Source organism: Nerophis ophidion, linkage group LG04, assembly GCF_033978795.1.
Source record: "Nerophis ophidion isolate RoL-2023_Sa linkage group LG04, RoL_Noph_v1.0, whole genome shotgun sequence".
Taxonomy (NCBI): domain Eukaryota; kingdom Metazoa; phylum Chordata; class Actinopteri; order Syngnathiformes; family Syngnathidae; genus Nerophis; species Nerophis ophidion.
Genome location: NC_084614.1, coordinates 83,470,930 through 83,492,000, shown reverse-complemented (window position 1 = coordinate 83,492,000; position 21,071 = coordinate 83,470,930). Strand labels below are relative to the sequence as shown.

Here is a 21,071-nt window from a genome sequence, read left to right as displayed (position 1 = left end):
TATATTGTGTTCTTGGGTTTTTCTTTGCACAATGTTTGCGTCGACTGCTTTGGATAATGTCAAGATAGGTTCGGGTATGTTACAGTACATCAAGTTACATACAAGTATGTAACTTCATTTATGTTACCTATTAGGCTGCCTAAATACATTTGGCTGGGATATGCAACATGATGTTAAGCTAAATCACGTGATATTATGCTACATTACGTTATGTTACATTATGTTACGTTACGTCACATTGTTACGTTACATCACATTATGTTACGCTAAATTACATTATGTTATATTACGTTACATCACATTACTTTACATTACATTACGTTTAACATTACATTACGTCACTTTATGTTACGTTGCATGAAATAATGTTATGTTATGCGATATTACATTATGTTATATTACGTTACATCACATTATGTTATATTATGTTACATCACATTATGTTATATTACGTTACATCACATTATGTTATATTATGTTACATCACATTATGTTATATTACGTTACATCACATTATGTTATATTACGTTACATCACATTACTTTACATTACGTTACATGACGTTATGTAACATTACATTACGTCACTTTATGTTACGTTACATGAAATAATGTTATGTTATGCGATATTACATCATGTTACATTATGTTATGTTACATTATGTTATGTTACATTGTATTATGCAATATTACACTATGTTACATTAGTTTATGTTACATTACATAGTGTAACGTTACATTACATCATGTTACATTGCGTTATGTTACATCACATTACCTTATGTTACATTACATTATGTCACATTACGTTATGTGACATTAAATTATGTTACGTTATATTATGCAATACTACATTATGTTATATTACGTTATGTTACAGGTTATGTTACATTAGGTTATGTTACTTTATATTATGCGACATCACATTATGTTACATCACGTTATGATACATTAGGTTATGTGACGTTGTATTATGCGATATTACATTATGTTACATTAGGTTGTTACATTAGGTCATGTTACAATACTTTATGTTACATGGCATAGTGATACGCAACGTTACATTACATTATGTTACTTTGTGTTTTGTTACATCACATTATGTTACATTACATTACGTTATATTACGTTACATTATGTTATGTTACATTACATTATGTTACATCACATTATGTCACATTAGATTACGTTGTATTATGTTACATTACGTTATGTTACATCACATTGCGTTAGGTTGAATTAAATTATGTTACGTTCTATTATGCGATATTACATTATGTTACATTAGGTTATGTTACATTAGGTTATGTCACATTATATTATGCGGTATTACATTATGTTATGTTACGTTGTATTACTCGGTATTGCATTATGCGATATTACATTAGGTTATGTTACATTAGGCTATGTTACATTACTTTATATTACATTGCACTATGTACATTACATTGTTGCATTACATTATGTTACATTAGCTTATGTCATATTACTTGATGTTCCATTCCATAGTGTTACATTATATTATGTTACATTACATTATGTTGCATTAAGTTATGTTACATTCCATTATGTTACATTACTTAATGTTACATTACATTATGTTATGTTACAGGATGATGCATTACGTTAATCTACATTACATGATTGTACATAATCTAATCTAATCTGGATTATATTAAATCATTTGTACTTATCGCCATGCGTCCTATTGTTACCAGAGTGTAACGTAAGGAGCTTATAGGATACTTGGGTTCCGTTATCCACATAAATAAAGACACATTCCTTCTCAAGGGGTCCGACAGGGAGGAGGAGGGAGGGATGGAGGAAGAGAGGGAGGTACAGCGGAGGAAAAGTACGACTACATACCCGCTGGCGTGATGATCCCTTCAGAGCCTCCCATCATGAACCACAGGCAGGCGGCGTCTCCGAGCCCGGACAGCCCGCGGGCCAGGAGCCGGGACAACCTGCTGATGCACGACGACTTCCCGGAGGAGAACAGTTGCCCAGGACCATGGCCCGGGTGAGTTTCCGCCTCCCTGTCGGCAACTCTGTGGAACGGTTAGAATCAGGTCTTTGGAACTAACCCGTTTTTGCTGGTAAAAAGTCTTTCTGCGGTAGAAAGTGTCCCTGGGAGCGCGTGTGTGTTTACAAGTGATGTTTATGACTTGCCGGCAGCTCTGAGAGACAACTGCTGGCCCGCCTCAGCGCCGTCAAGCGACGCCAGGCCCTGCGGGGCCCCGGCCACATGTTCACCGCGCCGTCCGTCAGCCCCTCGGAGGTGGAGCAGCGCTTCCTGGAGGCGGCCGAGTACGGCAACATCCCCGAGGTGCGGCGCATGCTGCTGCACGTGCCGCACCTCAACGTCAACACGGTGGACTACATGGGCCAGAACCCGCTGCAGCTGGCCGTGGCCAACGAGCACCTGGAGGTCACCGAGCTGCTCCTGGGGAGGCCCGACTTGGCCCGGGTGGGCGACGCCCTCCTGCTGGCCATCAGTAAGACTACGCTTTGTTTTCCCGAGCCCGTACCGTGGCGTCGCTATTTAGCGGGGCTCTTTTCTGTCAACCTGGGACTTAAACAACTGAGGCGTTCGCGGCAGGGCAGCCCTTTGAGGCCACTGCTTTTTTGGCAGAGGTACAATTTGGTTTCTCAAGTTCTGCTGTAGCTTGTTTACAAAACCCAAAACCAGTTGCGTATGTCGTAAATAAAAAGAGAATACAATGACTTGCAAATCCTTTTCAACTTATATTGGATTGAATGGAATCAAACTGAGACACTTTTTGTTGTTGTTGCAAATAGTCATTAAAGGCCTACTGAAATGAGATGTTCTTATTTAGACGGGGATAGCAGCTCCATTCTATGTGTCATACTTCATCATTTCGCCATATTTTTGCTGAAAGGATTTAGTAGAGAACATCGATGATAAAATTCGCAACTTTTGGTCGCTAATAAAAAAGCCTTGCCTGTACCGGAAGTAGCAGACGATGTGCGCGTGACGTCACGGGTTGTGGAGCTCCTCACATCTGAACATTGTTTGCAATCATGGCCACCAGCAGCTAGAGCGATTTGGATCGAGAAAGCAACAATTTCCCCATTAATTTGAGCGAGGATGAAAGATTTGTGGATGAGGACGTTTAGAGTGAAGTACTAGAAAAAAAGAAAAGGCGACGGCTCCGGGCGGCGGCAGTCAGACCACAGAACACTTTTCCACTTTTCATCAGTCCATCTTAGATGAGCTCGGGCGGCGTTTCTGGGTGTTGTTGATAAATGCCTTTCACTTTGCATAGTATAATTTTAACTTGCACTTACAGATGGAGCGACAAACTGTAGTTACTGACAGTGGTTTTCTGAAGTCTTCCTAAGCTCATGTGGTGATATCGTTTACACACTGATGTCGCTTTTTGATGAGAGTACCGCCAGAGGGATCAAAGGTCCTTAATATCATGGCTTACGTGCAGTGATTTCTCCAGATTCTCTGAACCTTTAGAAGATATTACGGACCGTGGATGGTGAAATCACCAAATTCCTTGCAATGTCACTTTGAGAAATGTTGTTCTTAGGTGTGCCCGAGATGAAGCTTTTTCAAGCATAAAATGGCTAAATGAAGTCAAAAATACCAATGCAACAGGAATATTGGTCACTAAACAAGACTAAAACGACGTGACTGGACTGTTCAGTATCGTGGCCTCTGATTGGCTCTGCCTCAGCCAGCATTACTAACATTGGCATGCTAACTTTTTTGGGGGGCAATTTTTCAGCCGAAGGCCTCGGACTGCATGATCTGCTACTTGACACATGTTAGGTGTTAGCATGCTAATATTAGCATCCTAGCATGCTATCTCTTTTGGGACCATTTTTTTTTTGCTAAACACCTCAAACTACTATAACTTGGTACTTGACGATATGGATGGTGTTAGGATTGTATGAATGGTGTTAGGGTTATATGGATGGTGTTAGCGTTATACGGGTGGTGTTAGGGTTATATAAATGGTGTTAGGGTTATACGGGTGGTGTTAGAATTCTAAAGACGGAGTAAAAATGATAAAGACGGTGTTAGAATTATAAAGATGGTGTTAGATTTTTAAAGACAATGTTAGGGTTATACGGACGGTCTTAGGGTTATAAGGATGGTGTTAGAATTCTAAAGACGGTGTAAGAATTATGAAGACGGTGTTAGATTTAAAAAGACGGTGTTAGGGTTATACGGATGGTGTGAGGGTTATACAGATGGTGTTAGCGTTGTACGGATGGTGTTATGGTGTTAGGATGGTGTTAGGGTTATACGGATGGTGTTAACGTTATACAGATGGTGTTATGGTTATACGGGTGGTGTTAGGATTACATGGATTGTGTAAGAATTATAAAGACGGCGCAAGAATTATAAAGATGGTGTTAGAATTATTAAGACGGTGTTAGGGTTATAAGGATGGTGTTAGGGTTATAAGGATGGTGTTAGGGTTATAAGGATGGTGTTAGGGTTATATGAATGGTGTTAGGGTTTTACGGACGGTGTTAGAATTCTAAAGACAGTGTAAGAATTATAAAGACGGTGTTAGGGTTATACGGATGGTGTTAGAATTCTAAAAACAGTGTAAGAATTCTAAAGACGGTGTTAGGGTTGTACGGATGGTGTTAGGGTTATACGGATGGTGTTAGGACTATACGGATGTTGTAAGAATTCTAAAGACGGTGTTAGGGTTATACGGATGGTGTTAGCGTTATACGGATGGTGTTAGCGTTATACGGATGGTGTTAGCGTTATACGGACGGTGTTAGAATTCTAAAGACAGTGTAAGAATTCTAAAGACGGTGTTAGGGTTATACGGATGGTGTTAGGGTTATACGGATGGTGTTAGGGTTATACGGATGGTGTTAGGACTATACGGATGTTGTAAGAATTATAAAGACGGTGTTAGGGTTATACGGATGGTGTTAGGGTTATACAGAAGGTGTTAGAATTCTAAAGACGGTGTAAGAATTCTAAAGACGTGTTAGGGTTATACGGATGGTGTTAGCGTTATACGGACGGTGTTAGAATTCTAAAGACAGTGTAAGAATTCTAAAGACGGTGTTAGGGTTATACGGATGTTGTAAGAATTATAAAGACGGTGTTAGGGTTATACGGACGGTGTTAGGACTATACGGATGGTGTTAGAATTCTAAAAACAGTGTAAGAATTATAAAGACGGTGTTAGGGTTATACGGATGGTGTTAGGGTTATACGGATGGTGTTAAGGTTATACGGATGGTGTTAGGGCTATACAGATCGTGTTAGGGTTATACGGACGGAGTTAGAATTCTAAAGACGGTGTAAGAATTCTAAAGACGGTGTTAGGGTTATACGGATCGTGTTAGGGTTATACGGATGGTGTTAGGACTATACGGATGTTGTAAGAATTATAAAGACGGTGTTAAAATGATAAAAACGGTGTTAAAACGATAAAGACGGTGTTAGAACGATAAAGACGGTGTTAGAACTATAAAGACGGTGTTAGAATTATAAAGACGGTGTTAGAATTATAAAGACGGTGTTAGAATTATAAAGACGGTGTTAGAATTATAAAGACGGTGTTAGAATTATAAAGACGGTGTTAGAATTATAAAGACGGTGTTAGAATTATAAAGACGGTGTTAGAATTATAAAGACGGTGTTAGAATTATAAAGACGGTGTTAGAATTATAAAGACGGTGTTAGAATTATAAAGACGGTGTTAGAATTATAAAGACGGTGTTAGAATTATAAAGACGGTGTTAGAATTATAAAGACGGTGTTAGAATTATAAAGACGGTGTTAGAATTATAAAGACGGTGTTAGGGTTATACGGATGATGTTAGCGTTATATTGATAGTGTTAGGATTGTACGGATTGTGTTAGAATGATAAAGACGGTGTTAGCGTTGTGTGGATGGTGTTAGGGTTATACGGATGGTGTTAGCGTTATACAGATGGTGTTAGGGTTATACGGATGGTGTTGGAATTATAAAGATGGTGTTAGGGTTATACGGATGGTGTTAGGGTTATACGGATGGTGTTAGGGTTATACGGATGGTGTTAGGACTATACGGATGTTGTAAGAATTATAAAGACGGTGTTAGGGTTATACGGATGGTGTTAGGGTTATACAGAAGGTGTTAGAATTCTAAAGACGGTGTAAGAATTCTAAAGACGTGTTAGGGTTATACGGATGGTGTTAGCGTTATACGGACGGTGTTAGAATTCTAAAGACAGTGTAAGAATTCTAAAGACGGTGTTAGGGTTATACGGATGGTGTTAGGGTTATACGGATGGTGTTAGGGTTATACGGATGGTGTTAGGACTATACGGATGTTGTAAGAATTATAAAGACGGTGTTAGGGTTATACGGATGGTGTTAGGGTTATACAGAAGGTGTTAGAATTCTAAAGACGGTGTAAGAATTCTAAAGACGTGTTAGGGTTATACGGATGGTGTTAGCGTTATACGGACGGTGTTAGAATTCTAAAGACAGTGTAAGAATTCTAAAGACGGTGTTAGGGTTATACGGATGTTGTAAGAATTATAAAGACGGTGTTAGGGTTATACGGACGGTGTTAGGACTATACGGATGGTGTTAGAATTCTAAAAACAGTGTAAGAATTATAAAGACGGTGTTAGGGTTATACGGATGGTGTTAGGGTTATACGGATGGTGTTAAGGTTATACGGATGGTGTTAGGGCTATACAGATCGTGTTAGGGTTATACGGACGGAGTTAGAATTCTAAAGACGGTGTAAGAATTCTAAAGACGGTGTTAGGGTTATACGGATCGTGTTAGGGTTATACGGACGGTGTTAGAATTCTAAAGACAGTGTAAGAATTATAAAGACGGTGTTAGGGTTATACAGATGGTGTTAGGGTTATACGGATGGTGTTAGGACTATACGGATGTTGTAAGAATTATAAAGACGGTGTTAAAATGATAAAAACGGTGTTAAAACGATAAAGACAGTGTTAGAACGATAAAGACGGTGTTAGAACGATAAAGACGGTGTTAGAATTATAAAGACGGTGTTAGAATTATAAAGACGGTGTTAGAATTATAAAGACGGTGTTAGAATTATAAAGACGGTGTTAGAATTATAAAGACGGTGTTAGAATTATAAAGACGGTGTTAGAATTATAAAGACGGTGTTAGAATTATAAAGACGGTGTTAGAATTATAAAGACGGTGTTAGAATTATAAAGACGGTGTTAGAATTATAAAGACGGTGTTAGAATTATAAAGACGGTGTTAGAATTATAAAGACGGTGTTAGAATTATAAAGACGGTGTTAGAATTATAAAGACGGTGTTAGAATTATAAAGACGGTGTTAGAATTATAAAGACGGTGTTAGAATTATAAAGACGGTGTTAGAATTATAAAGACGGTGTTAGGGTTATACGGATGATGTTAGCGTTATATTGATAGTGTTAGGATTGTACGGATTGTGTTAGAATGATAAAGACGGTGTTAGCGTTGTGTGGATGGTGTTAGGGTTATACGGATGGTGTTAGCGTTATACAGATGGTGTTAGGGTTATACGGATGGTGTTGGAATTATAAAGATGGTGTTAGGGTTATACGGATGGTGTTAGAATTCTAAAGATGGTGTGTTGCATACCTGAACTCTAGTACTGTCAGGTTTGGTTTCTGGCTAATACAAGAAGCCTGGTAACTGAATTGCTTCCATTGCAGGCAAAGGTTATGTCCGGATCACAGAAGCCCTGCTAGCCCATCCATCATTTCGAGATGCCCATCGTCTTACAGCGAGTCCTGCTCAAGTGGACATCCTGGACGACTTCTACGCTTATGACGAAGACGGGACCAGGTAAGACCAATGACATCTTTAAGGTAAAATCCCAACCGTTACAAGATGGGCCATGTTCGGTTTGATTAATCCACCAGGAAGAAGCGACCCAGAATAAAGTCTTGGCAAAACCAGAGGGCCTAACATTAAACAAGGTGGTCTGCGTCTCGGTCAGTTCGAGGCAGCATCAATGCGGTTGTTGTACCGGACCGCCGTGGTGAAGAGAGAGTTAAACGAGGAAACAAAGCTCTCAATTTACTGATCGATGTACGTTCCTGTCCTCAACTATGGTCACAAGTTTTGGGGAGTGACTAAAAGAGTTAGAAACCACAGGGTGCCTGGATTCACCTTAAGGACAGGGGAGAACCTGTTGAAGTTGCATCGGCATCTAGTCTGGCTTAAAGTAGTCTTTGTGAGGTGGTCAGAAGGGGGAGACTCAGAATGTGCTGGAGGGATTAAGTTTCGCAGCTGGCTTAGGACGGGCTCTGTGTTCCTCAGGTGGAATTGGGTAGAGGTGGCCGGAGCCTGGAAGGTCTAGGCTTTCCTACGGAGACTGCGGCCTTGTGACCCAGATTAGCGAAAGAAAAGGGTTGGATGGATGGGTCTCATTCCAAAACTGTTGTACTTTGACCCGACCCTAGATTCTCCCACGACGTCACTCCGGTGATCTTGGCGGCGCACTGCCAGGAGTACGAGATAGTCCACACCCTGTTGAGTAAAGGCGCTCGAATCGACCCTCCCCACGACTACTTCTGTGGCTGCAACTCCTGCAACTACCAGCAGCAGTTTGACTCTTTTAGCCACTCGCGCTCCCGCATCAACGCCTACCGGGGACTGGCTAGTCCGGCATACCTTTCTCTCTCCAGTGAGGACCCAGTTTTGGCCGCCCTGGAGCTCAGCAACGAACTGGCCATGCTGGCCAACATCGAGAAGGAGTTTAAGGTAAAAATAATAATGCACAACATTAAATCATCTGATGTTCTAGGGATAAAAACTACTATTCTTGTACATATTACTGACTGCAAGTAAACACAAGAACTTTTTATGAGCCAGTGGGGGAAGTATACAGAGATGAGGGCCTAGATCTTATCAGAGCTATGTTTAGTTGACGTGTATTTATAAAGCTCATCCCTCCAGGGCCAGACTATCGTACAAGTGTTTGAATTCTTCAGCCCACTTTGTTGTCTGCAGAATGATTATTGCTGCCTGTCGAGCCAGTGCAAGGACTTTGTCGTGGGCCTGCTGGACCTCTGTCGCAGTACGGAGGAGGTTGAGGCAATACTGAACGGAAAAACCGACTGCGACGACTGCTACGATCTGCCAGGTCGCCCTTCCCTGACACGACTCAAGTTAGCCATCAAGTACGAACTCAAGAAGGTCAGACCGGAAGAGACCATGTGATGGTTGGGGTTCCTCTCCCAAATGGTCCGTCAGCTTTCTCTTCCATTCTTCCCTAGTTTGTGGCCCATCCCAACTGCCAACAACAGCTGCTGAGTATTTGGTACGAGAACCTGCCTGGTTTGAGGCAACAAACCACTGCCGTCAAACTTCTGGTCGTCTTGGCGGTGGCCATGGGGCTACCAGGCTTGGCTATGGCCTACTGGATCGCTCCGTGCAGCAGAGTATGTTCCACAAGGCAGCGCGGTATCATGTTTTGGTTCTTTCTGATATAACAATGCTCTCTTTGACCCAGGTGGGTCGAGTGATGCGAAGCCCCTTCATGAAGTTTGTGGCCCACGCCTCGTCTTTCACGATCTTCCTGGGTCTACTGATCCTGAATGCCGCAGACCGCTTTGCGGGAACCACCTTGCTAGCCAACATGACCCACCATCAGGTTCCGGGAGGAATCAGCACAGACCCGCTGCTGCTCTACCGAATGACCACAACCCCCTTCACCTGGATGGAGATCCTAATCATCTCGTGGGTCATGGGTAGGAGGATATAGCTAACATGTGGCTGGAACACAAACACACATCCCTCGCATCGTGCGAAACCTCTGTCCTGCGGCAGGTATGATCTGGGCGGAAGTGAAGGAGATCTGGAGTCTCGGACCAGGGGAATACATTGTGGAGCCGTGGAACTTTCTGGACTTTGGGATGCTGGCCATCTTCCTGGCGTCTTTCAGCTGTCGTCTGTCCGCGCTTAGACACGCCAGATCTGCTCAGACTTATGTCCACGCTCACTGCACAAACCTGACCAACGTCATGCTGCTCCCGGAGATCCGCTACTTTACACTCGGTCAGCATGATCCAGTATTTCCGCCAGGTATCTTAGTATTGCAACTGGATTTTGCCCTGTTTTTGCAGCCCGCGTCCATTGGTTGCCGTCAGACCCCCAGCTGGTCTCCGAGGGCTTGTACGCCGTGGCGGTGGTGCTGAGCTTCTCTCGCATCGCCTACATCCTCCCGGCCAACGAGAGCTTCGGTCCGCTGCAGATCTCCTTGGGGAGGACGGTGAAGGACATCTTCAAGTTCATGGTCATCTTCCTGCTGGTCTTCTTGGCCTTCATGATCGGCATGTTCAACCTGTACTCCTACTACCTGGGCATCAAGCAGAACGACGCCTTCACCACGTGAGTTTGGTATTTACCACGGACTCCCGGGGACAAAAAGGTTCGTCGATGTACGCTCGTAAGTTTGTTCGGGAGGTTTTGTCATGCTATGACAGGCCGTGTTGAGTAGGGATGGGAACCGAATTCGGTACTTTTATAAGCACCGGCCAAATTCCATTGGTTTGTTTTCAGGTGTGGGTTTTAGAGACTTTTATGTGCGTACTGGACGTCTAACAACAATTTTTGTGGCGTCACGTGAAACCGGTGGGAGGGGAATTTTATTTCCTCCTTTTAAAGGTGGCGCTAGAGAGCCAAATTTTTCAATGTAATTTTCGGCACCCCAAAATATAAAATTTTCCGCCAACTCTGATGCGCTTGCAACATTTGGGGAGTTTTCGTGCATGTTAGAGGTCTCAAAGAGGCTTTTAAACTGGGAACACAAAAAATCCAGAATTTTTGACACTTACAAAAAATTTCAACTTTTTGACAGAAAATATCCTGACTCTTTGACGCTTTGAAAAAATTCCTGAATTTTTGGACACTTAGAAAAATTCCAGACTTTTTGACACTTAGAAAAAAATCCGGATTTTTGGACACTTGGAAAAAATTTCAACTTTTTGACAGAAAATATCCTGACTTTTTGACGCTTTGAAAAAATTCCTGAATTTTTGGACACTTGGAAAAATTCCAGACTTTTTGACACTTAGAAAAAAATCCGGATTTTTGGACACTTGGAAAAAATTTCAACTTTTTGACAGAAAATATCCTGACTTTTTGACGCTTTGAAAAAAATTCCTGAATTTTTGGACAATTAGAAAAATTCCAGACTTTTTGACACTTAGAAAAAAATCCGGATTTTTGGACACTTGGAAAAAATTTCAACTTTTTGACAGAAAATATCCTGACTTTTTGAAGCTTTGAAAAAATTCCGGAATTTTTGGACACTTAGAAAAATTCCAGACTTTTTGACACTTAGAAAAAAATCCGGATTTTTGGACACTTGGAAAAAATTTCAACTTTTTGACAGAAAATATCCTGACTTGTTGACGCTTTGAAAAAAATTCCTGAATTTTTGGACAATTAGAAAAATTCCAGACTTTTTGACACTTAGAAAAAAATCCGGATTTTTGGACACTTGGAAAAAATGTCAACTTTTTGACAGAAAATATCCTGACATTTTGACGCTTTGAAAAAATTCCTGAATTTTTGGACACTTGGAAAAATTCCAGACTTTTTGACACTTAGAAAAAAATCCGGATTTTTGGACACTTGGAAAAAATTTCAACTTTTTGACAAAAATATCCTGACTTTTTGACGCTTTGAAAAAATTCCTGAATTTTTGGACACTTAGAAAAATTCCAGACTTTTTGACACTTAGAAAAAAATCCGGATTTTTGGACACTTGGAAAAAATTTCAACTTTTTGACAGAAAATATCCTGACTTTTTGAAGCTTTGAAAAAATTCCTGAATTTTTGGACACTTAGAAAAATTCCAGACTTTTTGACACTTAGAAAAAAATCCAGATTTTTGGACACTTGGAAAAAATTTCAACTTTTTGACAGAAAATATCCTGACTTTTTGACGCTTTGAAAAAATTCCTGAATTTTTGGACACTTAGAAAAATTCCAGACTTTTTGACACTTAGAAAAAAATCCGGATTTTTGGACACTTGGAAAAAATTTCAACTTTTTGACAGAAAATATCCTGACTTTTTGACGCTTTGAAAAAATTCCTGAATTTTTGGACACTTAGAAAAATTCCAGACTTTTTGACACTTAGAAAAAAATCCGGATTTTTGGACACTTGGAAAAAATTTCAACTTTTTGACAGAAAATATCCTGACTTTTTGACGCTTTGAAAAAATTCCTGAATTTTTGGACACTTAGAAAAATTCCAGACTTTTTGACACTTAGAAAAAAATCCGGATTTTTGGACACTTGGAAAAAATTTCAACTTTTTGACAGAAAATATCCTGACTTTTTGACGCTTTGAAAAAATTCCTGAATTTTTGGACACTTAGAAAAATTCCAGACTTTTTGACACTTAGAAAAAAATCCGGATTTTTGGACACTTGGAAAAAATTTCAACTTTTTGACAGAAAATATCCTGACTTTTTGACGCTTTGAAAAAATTCCTGAATTTTTGGACACTTAGAAAAATTCCAGACTTTTTGACACTTAGAAAAAAATCCAGATTTTTGGACACTTACAAAAAATTTCAACTTTTTGACAAAAATATCCTGACTTTTTGACGCTTTGAAAAAATTCCTGAATTTTTGGACACTTAGAAAAATTCCAGACTTTTTGACACTTAGAAAAAAATCCGGATTTTTGGACACTTGGAAAAAATTTCAACTTTTTGACAGAAAATATCCTGACTTTTTGACGCTTTGAAAAAATTCCTGAATTTTTGGACACTTAGAAAAATTCCAGACTTTTTGACACTTAGAAAAAAATCCAGATTTTTGGAGACTTGGAAAAAAAATCCTGACTTTTGGCCACTTTTTGGGCCCTTACAACTCATTTTTAAATGTTACATAAGAAAACATAATTTTGTAAACAAACTATGAACATTTATCAACACACAGAAAAGTAGCAAAAATTGGTACCGGTATCGATTCCAAGGTACTAGAATTTTGTACCGTATCGGTTTGAGTGTGATCGATACCCAGTATGCTAAGTTACATTGCAACGACGAACGTACATCAGATTTGTTCGGTATTCTTTTACTTTACAAAATGATATCGCCATCTAGTGGGCCGACATTTGTATTACAGGAAAAATAAAAAATTAAAACAGAAATTTCATTTGGGCCCTAGGGTGCCTGCTCCGCTGCTTGGGCCCTTATAACTCATTTTAAATGTTACATTAAAAAATTAAATTGTATAAACAAACAATGAACATTTATTAACACACAAAAGCAGCAAAATTGGGCACCGGAATCAATTCCGAGGTACCGTTATTTTAGTACGAATGTGTTCGATAGCCAGTATGCTAAATTACCCTAACCCTAACCCATAAAAATAAAAACTACAACAGCGTAATAGCTAGAACTAATATGCATATATATAAAAAAAAAAGAAACATTTATTTTTTTAAATAAAGGTTTTTAAGCCTTTTTTAAAAAGCATTCACAGTCTGTGGAGCCCTCAGGTGGTCAGGGAGAGCGTTCCACAGACCGGGAGCTTGAGTTAATTTATTTTGGAAAACTTTGTTACATTGTTTAATGCAACAAAAGTAGTAAATGTTACATTTCTATCCATTTTCTACCGCTTATTCCCTTTTGGGGTGGCGGAGGGGCGCTGGTGCCTATTTCAGCTACAATCGGGCGGAAGGCGGGGTACACCCTGGACAAGTCGCCACCTCATCGCAGGGCCAACACAGATAGACAGACAACATTCACACACTAGGGCCCATTTAGTGTTGCCAATCAACCTATCCCCAGGTGCATGTCTTTGGAAGTGGGAGGGGCCTATCCCCAGGTGCATGTCTTTGGAGGTGGGAGGAGTACCCGGAGGGAACCCACGCAGTCACGGGGAGAACATGCAAACTCCACACAGAAAGATCCCGAGCCTGGGATTGAACTCAGAACATTTGTATTGTTAGGCACATGTACTAACCCCCGTATATATATTCATAAAAATAAAAACTAGAACAGCCTAATAGCTAGAACTAGTATGCAAATATACAGTATATAAAAAAAGGCTTTTTTAAAAAGAAGGGTTTTTAAGTCTTTTTTTAAAAACATTCACAGTCTGTGGTGCCCTCAGGTGGTCAGGGAGAGCGTTCCACAGACTGGGAACTTGGTACGGTGCCAGTTCGAGTGTGAACGCCATGGCATATATACAAAGCGCTATCGCCATCTAGTGGCCCGGTATGTGTATTACAGGGGGGAAAAAACTAGCCCATTTATGGCGATCGTTGTCATGGAAATGCAGCTTGTGATTGTCCTTCCCTGCTTTTTGTGTGTGTGTGTTTAGGCTGGAGGAGAGCTTCAAGACCTTGTTCTGGGCCATATTCGGACTTTCCGAGGTCAGGTCCGTGGTCATAAACAACGGGCACAAGTTCATCGAGAACATCGGCTACGTTCTGTATGGCGTTTACAACGTTACCATGGTGATCGTGCTGCTCAACATGCTCATCGCCATGATCAACAGCTCCTTCCAGGAGATCGAGGTCGGGCCGTCAGAGTGTTTACGGCGGTCCATCACGGACTTGTTATGGCGTCCCCCCCTCCCAAATGTCAAAACGACCGAGCGCATATTAATGAGCGTCTCCCACCTGTGCTCGGTTGCAGGACGACGCCGACGTGGAGTGGAAGTTCGCCCGGGCTAAACTCTGGTTCTCCTACTTTGAGGAGGGAAGAACGCTGCCGGTGCCCTTCAACCTGGTCCCCAGTCCAAAGTCCATGCTGGGTCTCTCCAAGGGCATCAAGTCTGTGGCCCTGCGCTACATGAGGGGACACAAGGAGGACAAAGACCAGACACAGCTAGACCAGGTCCCGCATGCAGTTTTTACTGTGTCCAGCTACGCAGTTCTTGAGGTCAGGGGTGTCCAAAGTCCAAAGTGCGGACCGGGGGCCCATTTTTTTTAACGGCACATTCCAGAAATACTGGCACAAAAACAAAAAAACATAAAAGAGTGAAACAGGAGAATTGTAATACGTTTTTTTTCTTTAAAACTGTCATTACGCAAAAAATAATAATGAATCAAAATCAATGTTGTTATGAATTGTTGACATAATTACTTTACAGCAAATATTACACTTTCAACTTTTTGTTTGGGGGGGATTGCATATTTTGTGTTTGAGTTTTAAGAAAATGGTTTTCATTGACAAAAAAAGGAATAAAACAAAGAAAAAAAACATTAAAATAATGATAAAAGCTGATAATCGACGAAGAGATCTGAAGTTGATCTACAGATTTAAGCGTTAAAAGTTAAAAAAAAAAAAAAAAGATGACTTATTTTTTAACACTTTTAATATTGTGTTTGACATTAAAAAAACGGTTTTCTTTGACTAAAAAGGAATAAAACAAACAAAAACAACATAAAAATCATAAAGGCTTATAATTGACGAATAGATCTGAAGTTGATCTAGAGATTTAAGTGTTAAAAGTAAAAATAAAAATAAAGATGACTTATTTTTAACACTTTTATGAGTGGGACCCTTTTAGATTGTTAAGAATTTTCAGGTTGTTTTTTTTCAAACTAGACCAAAAATGAACAAAACGGACAAAAAAAAAAGATTTAAATAATAATAAAAGCTTATGAGTGGAACCATTTTAGATCCTCAATAATTTTAGTTTTTTTTTTTTAAAACTTGCATTGTTAAACAATAACAATGAATAAAATTTACTATTGTTATGAATTATTGTTCTATTTCAGGGTCCAATTACGTCACATCAAATTTTGTACTTTGAAATATTTTTTGGGGGGAAATTATTGTATGTGTTTTTTGTGTTTGAAAAAAAAAAAAGTTTTCGTTAAAGAATAAATGTAAAAAAAAAAAAAAAAAGCCCATTAAAATAATATTAAAAGCTCATAATCGACAAATAAGTCTGAAGTTGATCTAGAGACTTAAGTGTTAAAAGTAAAAAAAAGAATAAAGATGACTTATTTTTAACACTTTTATGAGTGGGACCCTTTTAGATTCCTAAGAATTTTCAATTTTTTTTCCAAACTAGACCAAAAATGAACAAAACGGACAAAAAAAAAAGATTTAAATCATAATAAAAGCTTATGAGTGGAACCCTTTTAGATCCCCAATAATTTTAGTGTATTTTAAAAAAAACTTGCATTGTTAAACAATAATAATGAATACAAATTAATATTGTTATGAATTATTGTTCTATTTCAGGGTCCAATTACGTCACATAAAATTTTCTACTTTGAAATATTTTTGGGGGGGAAATTATTGTATATTTTTTTGTGTTTGAAATTAAAAAAAAAAAAACAGTTTTCGTTGATGAATAAATGTTAAAAAAAAAAAAACATTAAAATAATATTAAAAGCTCATAATTGACGAATAAGTCTGAAGTTGATCTAGAGATTTTAGTGTTAAAATAAAATAAAAAAAGATTACTTATTTTTAACACTTTTATGAGTGGAGCCCAATTATATTCTCAAAAATGTTATTGTTATTTTTTCTAATTGTAATTGTTAAAAAAACAATAATAATAAATACAAATCAATATTGTTAGGAATTATTGACATATTTAAAACTCCAATTACTTCACATCAAATATTACACTTTGAATTATTTTTGGGGGGGTGAAAATATTGCATGTTTTTTGTGTTTGACATTAAAAAAACGTTTTTTTTTTGGACAAAAAAGGAATAAAACAAACAAACACAACATAAAAATAATAATAAAGGCTTATGATCGACGAATAGATCTGAGGTTGATCTAGAGATTTAAGTGTTAAAAGTAAAAATAAAAATAAAGATGACTTATTTTTAACACTTTTATGAGTGGGACCCTTTTAGATTCCTAAAAATTTTCTATTTTTTTTCCAAACTAGACCAAAAATGAACAAAACGGACAAAAAAAAAAAGATTTAAATAATAATAAAAGCTTACGAGTGGAACCCTTTTAGATCCCCAATAATTTTAGTGTTGTTTTTTTTTTTTAACTTTCATTGTTAAACAATAATAATGAATAAAAATTACTATTGTTATGAATTATTGTTCTATTTCAGGGTCCAATTACGTCACATCAAATTTTCTACTTTGAAATATTTGTTGGGGGGAAATTATTGTATATTTTTTTGTGTTTGAAATTAAAAAAAAAAGAAAAAAGTTTTCGTTGATGAATAAATGTAAAAAAAAAAAAAAAGCCCATTAAAATAATGATAAAAGCTCATAATTGATGAGTAAGTCTGAAGTTGATCTAGAGACTTAAGTGTTAAAAGTAAAAATAAAAATAAAGATGACTTATTTTTAACACTTTTATGAGTGGGACCCTTTTAGATTCCTAAGAATTTTCTATTTTTTTTCCAAACTACACCAAAAATGAACAAAACCGACAAAAAAAAAGATTTAAATAATAATAAAAGCTTATGAGTGGAACCCTTTTAGATCCCCAATCATTTTAGTGTTTTTTTTTTTTAACTTTCATTGTTAAACAATAATAATGAATAAAAATTACTATTGTTTTGAATTATTGTTCTATTTCAGGGTCCAATTACGTCACATCAAATTTTCTACTTTGAAATATTTTTGGGGGGGGAAATTATTGTATATTGTTTTGTGTTTGAAATTAAAAAAAAAAAAAAAGTTTTCTTTGATGAATAAATGTAAAAAAAAAAAAAAGCCCATTAAAATAATATTAAAAGCTCATAATTGACGAATAAGTCTGAAGTTGATCTAGAGATTTTAGTGTTAAAATAAAATAAAAAAAGATTACTTATTTTTAACACTTTTATGAGTGGAGCCCTATTATATTCTCAAAAATGTTAGTGTTATTTTTTTTAATTGTCATTGTTAAAAAAAACTATAATAATAAATACAAATCAATATTGTTAGGAATTATTGACATATTTAAAACTCCAATTACTTCACATCAAATATTACACTTTCAATTATTTTTGAGGGGGTGAAAATATTGCATGTTTTTTGTGTTTGACATTAAAAAAACGGTTTTTTTTGGACAAAAAAGGAATAAAACAAACAAAAACAACATAAAAATAATAATAAAGGCTTATGATCGACGAATAGATCTAAAGTTGATCTAGAGACTTAAGTGTTAAAAGTAAAAATAAAAATAAAGATGACTTATTTATAACACTTTTATGAGTGGGACCCTTTTAGATCCCAAATCATTTTAATGTTGTTTTTTTTTTTTAAACTGTCATTGTTACAAAATAATAATAGTGAATCAAAATCCATGTTGTTATGAATTATTAATCTATTTAAGGCTCCAATTACTTCACATCAAATATTACAATTTCAATTATTTTTTGAGAGAAAATATTGCATTTTTTAATTTATTTTAAATTGATATATTTTCCTTTTTTAAATATATATATATGTTTTTTGTTTATATATATATATATATACATACATACAATTTTAATAAATATTGAAATACATGAAATATAAAACAGAAATATAAAACCATAAATATAAACTAATGAATAAAATACAAGTAAATGATTTAAATTACATTTATTAATACATTTATATATGTGTCTTAAATTAAGTTACCTTAGTTTCGATTTCAATCGTATTCAATAATTACAGAGCTAAATTATATAGAGATAATTATAGATTGATTCATGAAATAAAATTAAATTAAAAATCCAAAAAATAGTTATCTCAAAATGTAATTATAAATTATTTATATTATAAATATTTCTTAAATACATTATCGATAAAATCAAAGTGCAAATTAAAATATATATATATGTTTATTGTAAATATATATGTTTTTTGTAAATATATATATATTATGTTTTTAAATATTTATTTATATATTTTATATATATATATATTTTTATGTGTGTGTATATATATATATATTTTCTATATATATATGTGTTTTTTGTAAAAAAAAATAAAAATATATCCAATCCAATCCACTTTATTTCTATAGCACATTTAAACAACAATAACGTTTCCAAAGTGCTGCACAGCCATGTTAAAAACAATTGTCAAAACAAAAATAAAAATAAAATAAAAAAGTATATATACATATATTATGCTCCACCAGTGACTGAATAAAAACAAAAAATAAATAAATATGAAACCAATAAAAACAATATGAAAACAAATATGATTAAAAACTATTTTAAAGGGTAAAATCAATAAAAACAGTAAAATAGAAATAGAATAGAAAGTAAATAGTAGAATGGAAGTGTTTTTTTGTAAATATGTATGTTTTTAAATATTTATATATATATATTTTCTACATATATATACTGTATACACATATATATATTTTTTTTTAAATATGTATACATATAAATATTTTTTAAATGTGTGTATATAGATATATATATACACACATATACATATATGTGTGTACATTATCATATTATAATAATATTATAATATAACATATAATTAACAGTGTATACTAAGAATGCGAAAGTTTGACTCCTACCTTGTTTATTTCTGTCATATATTTTTAGAAATAATTCATAAAAAAAAAAGGCTTAATCCAACCAGAAGTAGTTTTTAACATGTTTTGAAAAAGCTTCATTATAATTATTCCACCCAATAAAAGAACATTGTGTTGAATAATTAGGTGCCCAAAGATTCCACCTCTAAATACAAAAATGAATATTTTTTTTTTAGATTGGAGGAAGAAAAAGTCCGTCATACAGCGATTCCAACCACCCTTCCAGATATCAGGTATCAGCCGTCCAGTATCGCACCAAGACCCACTCACGTCGCTAACTTGTCCTTCCTGACCTTCACCCGTAGAAGATCATGAAGCGCCTGATCAAGCGTTACATCATCAAAGCGAGGGCGGACCGCGAGAGCGACGAGATCACGGAAGGTGTGTGTGTGTGTGTGTGTGTGTGTGTGTGTGTTTGTGTGTCACCTTGGTGTTGTGCTGCAGGTGAGCTGAAGGAGATCAAGCAGGACATCTCCAGCCTGCGCTACGAGCTGCTGGAGGACAAGTCCCAGAACCTGGAGACCTTGGACGGGCTGCTGAAGAGACTGGGAGACGTCACCACACCCTGATGATCCGCCTTTGTTTACTGGAGACAACAATACAGAGGATACCATGTCATGCGGTATCAGCCACCGGTGATGGGGGGGAGGGACACCTCATTAGAAAGTGTCTCCAAACTTTTGACTCCTGCTGCAATCAGGCGGGGTCAAACTCGCACTTTATTTATTTTTTTCTACGGACTGATATATAAGGTTTAGCGATGTTGATATCGGCGCGATATCAGCAGAGGAGAGACGTATCGGACGATATCAGCTTGCATGTAAAAAGGCCCCCCGTGAGCTGTGATACAGCACAAAGCGGGACCAGAGCTTAGCTACATGAAAGATTGTGTGACCACCTCGCTTCAATTTAAAGACAGCACAGGTACATTCCAGACAGGTAATAATAAATAGGTCAGTGGGTTTTTTTTAATGGCCACCCTTGTATCTATGTTTGATTACACACACACACACACACACACACACACACACACACACACACACACACACACACACACACACACACACACACACACACACACACACACACACAAAATGTTGGGGTCAAAATATAACCCAATTTCATGCTGGTTCAGAAAAGGACAAACCCATTATTAGAGTTATTTTAACAACATTTTGGGTTAAATTTTTTCAACTCAACTTTTGCCTTGAATTATTTAACCCAAAAATGTTGAGTTATGATGAACTAATGTTGGCTTATTCCCAGGCAAACTATTGGGTCGAATTATTTGAACCCAAAAGTTGAGTTAAAATAACTCAATGCTGGTTGATTCATAACCCAACTGTTGGGTCGAATGTATTGAACACAAAAGCTGGGGGTGTATATATTTTTACGTATTTCTTATATATATATATATATATATATATATATATATATATATATATATATGTAACAGTCACTGTTCTGCGTTGTGTCTTTTTTTCTTCGTGATGAACCACAGGATTCGAGTTGAGGAGGATTTATTCACCAGCTTTTTCATGGGGACAAAAAGAAAAGGGCGTCACATACAGTCCACAGTATCTCTCTCCACAGCTG

General features: G+C 36.8%; 1 protein-coding gene and 1 long non-coding RNA gene across 2 annotated transcripts in view; one reads left to right on the top strand and one right to left on the bottom strand.

Annotated features, from left to right (window-relative positions):
- Positions 1-21,071, bottom strand: part of LOC133552069 (uncharacterized) — a 29,493-nt gene that overhangs the window by 6,673 nt on the left and 1,749 nt on the right. The window contains exons 2-4 of the long non-coding RNA XR_009806612.1: positions 19,902-20,061; positions 14,636-14,966; positions 1,866-2,047 (exon numbers count right to left, since the gene is read on the bottom strand). This is a non-coding gene — a long non-coding RNA (uncharacterized LOC133552069). The remainder of the gene's footprint in view (positions 1-1,865; positions 2,048-14,635; positions 14,967-19,901; positions 20,062-21,071) is intronic.
- Positions 1,860-20,567, top strand: trpc6a (transient receptor potential cation channel, subfamily C, member 6a). Its single transcript, XM_061899382.1, has 14 exons — positions 1,860-2,019; positions 2,175-2,494; positions 7,693-7,825; positions 8,446-8,746; positions 8,996-9,181; positions 9,262-9,426; positions 9,498-9,735; positions 9,815-10,042; positions 10,111-10,375; positions 14,335-14,530; positions 14,652-14,852; positions 19,652-19,708; positions 19,781-19,856; positions 19,920-20,567. Exons 1-14 carry the CDS (start codon positions 1,877-1,879, stop codon positions 20,042-20,044), a joined length of 2,634 nt encoding a protein of 877 aa, XP_061755366.1. The 5' UTR covers positions 1,860-1,876; the 3' UTR covers positions 20,045-20,567.